The 2,362-nt window shown below is 47.9% G+C and overlaps 1 protein-coding gene across 1 annotated transcript; it reads left to right on the forward strand.

Annotated features, from left to right (window-relative positions):
* Window positions 1-468: 468 nt before the first annotated feature.
* On the forward strand, window positions 469-1,383 carry LOC140265255 (olfactory receptor 14J1-like). The gene has a single exon (XM_072361167.1). It carries the CDS (start codon window positions 469-471, stop codon window positions 1,381-1,383), a length of 915 nt encoding a protein of 304 aa, XP_072217268.1.
* Window positions 1,384-2,362: the final 979 nt, after the last annotated feature.

The raw sequence follows: 2,362 nt of genomic DNA on the forward strand, positions 1-2,362 counted from the left end.
TCCGTTGTTTTGTGAACAGTCACACAAGTTGTGCTTTCAGCCTCTCTTTTGTAATAGGACAGAATCAGTTTAAGTTTTTGTTGTTTTCTGCAGGCTTTAATAGTGCTCTTATCCTGTGAACAGGAAGATTTATCTAAGAAAAATTGAAGTAAAAAGAGGCTGGGGCTGGGGCCTCTAAGACCAGTTGGAGTTAAGATATGAGACATGTAAACAGCTCCTAAGAAGCAAATATTCAGGAGGCCGGGATATGATTAGGAAATGAGAAGAAAGAACAATCTCCTTAATCTTCTACTTCTTTAGGGATGGTGAAGCTCATGAAAATAAATACAAGTTCTGGAGTTAAATGAACAGTATCCAAAGGGAAAGGAAAATATTTCACAGTACAGCAGAAGGACTGTCTCTGAGAATGGTCTGGACTTGTCATTATCTTCTGCACTCTGAGCAGGACTCCAAGCCCAGGAACAGCAGATGCCCAACAGCAGCTCCATCAGCGAGTTCCTCCTGCTGCCGTTGGCAGACACGCGGCAGCTGCAGCTCCTGCACTTCTGGCTCTTGCTGGGCATCTACCTGGCTGCCCTCCTGGGCAACGGCCTCATCAGCACAGCCGTAGCCTGCGACCAGCGCCTGCACACCCCCATGTACTTCTTCCTGCTCAACCTGGCCCTCCTCGACCTGGGCTGCATCTCCACCACTCTCCCCAAAGCCATGGCCAACACCCTCTGGGACACCAGGGCCATCTCCTACGCAGGATGTGCTGCACAGCTCTTTTTCTTTCTCTTCTTCATGTCAGCAGAGTTTTCCCTTCTCACCATCATGTCCTATGACCGCTATGTTGCCATCTGCAAGCCCCTGCACTACGGGACCCTCCTGGGCAGCAGAGCTTGTGCCACCATGGCAGCAGCTGCCTGGGGCGCTGGGGTTCTCAATTCCCTGTTGCACACTGCCAGTACGTTTTCACTGCCTCTCTGCCAAGGGAATGTTGTCAACCAGTTTTTCTGTGAGATCCCCCAGATCCTCAAGCTCTCCTGCTCAGGCTCCTACCTCAGGGAAGTTGTGTTTCTCATTTTTAGTGTCAGTTTAGTCTTTGGGTGCTTTGTTTTCATAGTTGTGTCCTATGTGCAGATCTTCATGGCCGTACTGAGGATGCCTTCTCAGCAGGGAAGGCACAAAGCCTTCTCCACGTGCCTCCCTCACCTGGCCGTAGTCTCCCTATTTCTCCTCACTGTCTTTTATGCCTACCTGAAGCCACCCTCCGTCTCCTTGCCATCCATGGACCTGATGGTGGCAGTTCTGTACTCAGTGGTTCCTCCAACACTGAACCCTATTATCTACAGCATGAGGAACAGGGAGATCAAGCACGCTCTCTGGAAGGTGTTGCAGTAAGCACTATTTCAGCTTCAGTAAAGCGCATATCATTCCTGTGATTCGCAGTGATGGCTGTTTATGTTTTATGCATCTTTGATTGTTTGATTGTGTGTGACACTGCAATCTGCAAAAAAAAAGTTGTGATTTATGTCACTGCTTCTTTCCTACCTACTTTCCGCTTTCTCACTCTAGGAGCTAATGTAAACACGGAACCAGATTCCCCAAGTTGGTAAAAAGATACCTAAAAACTGTTGTAATACAAGAAGAATTTTACAGAGCAGCAGCCATGGATCAAGATAAGGCCTTCACAGAACAGCAGCTGTGGAGCAGGATAAACAGCATGAGAACCAAGAACACCTCTAGGAAAAGAATGAATGGCTTGTGGCTTTGAAGGGGGGTTTTAGGTTTGTTATTGCAGTAGCTTTCCTCCAATTAGTGTGTGTGATTTTTGGACGCCCTCATCTGTCTTCTCTAAAAGTATGGCTTTCCGGGCAATAAATGGATGCAGCTATATGTAACCATATTGGTGTGTGGCTGTTTGTCCTACCATGCTGAACTTTTGCTTTCAGGTTCACCAACAAAAAAACTTTCAAAACAGACTTTTCCTTAGCTCTTCTCTCTCCCTACCTTTTCTGTGTCTGGGAGAGGTACAGCCACAGACAGCAGCACAATGTGCTCTTTTCATTCCTGCTCTCTTTACACTGCCACAGTGCTCTCAAGTCCTCTCATTTGTGCAGGCCTGAAGGTCTTGTGTGTCTCACAACAGTCCTGTTGTCTCTACAGCAGCACTCTGGGGCTGCAGTCAGTAGCCAGCAATATGAACGGCTGTGTCAGAGCTGGTCTCCTTGCTGGCACTGCCATAACAAGAGGGCTCCTTCAGAGCAGGACCAGAGAACTGGAGGCCTCTTCCAAAGCTGGTATAAGGAATATACCTCAGGAGCTGCTCCCTGAGAAGACTTTGAGATCTTCTGGTGCTTTTCACTGAGAGACGGTGTCA

The sequence above is a fragment of the Excalfactoria chinensis genome, unplaced genomic scaffold (assembly GCF_039878825.1).
Source record: "Excalfactoria chinensis isolate bCotChi1 unplaced genomic scaffold, bCotChi1.hap2 Scaffold_81, whole genome shotgun sequence".
Classification (NCBI taxonomy): domain Eukaryota; kingdom Metazoa; phylum Chordata; class Aves; order Galliformes; family Phasianidae; genus Excalfactoria; species Excalfactoria chinensis.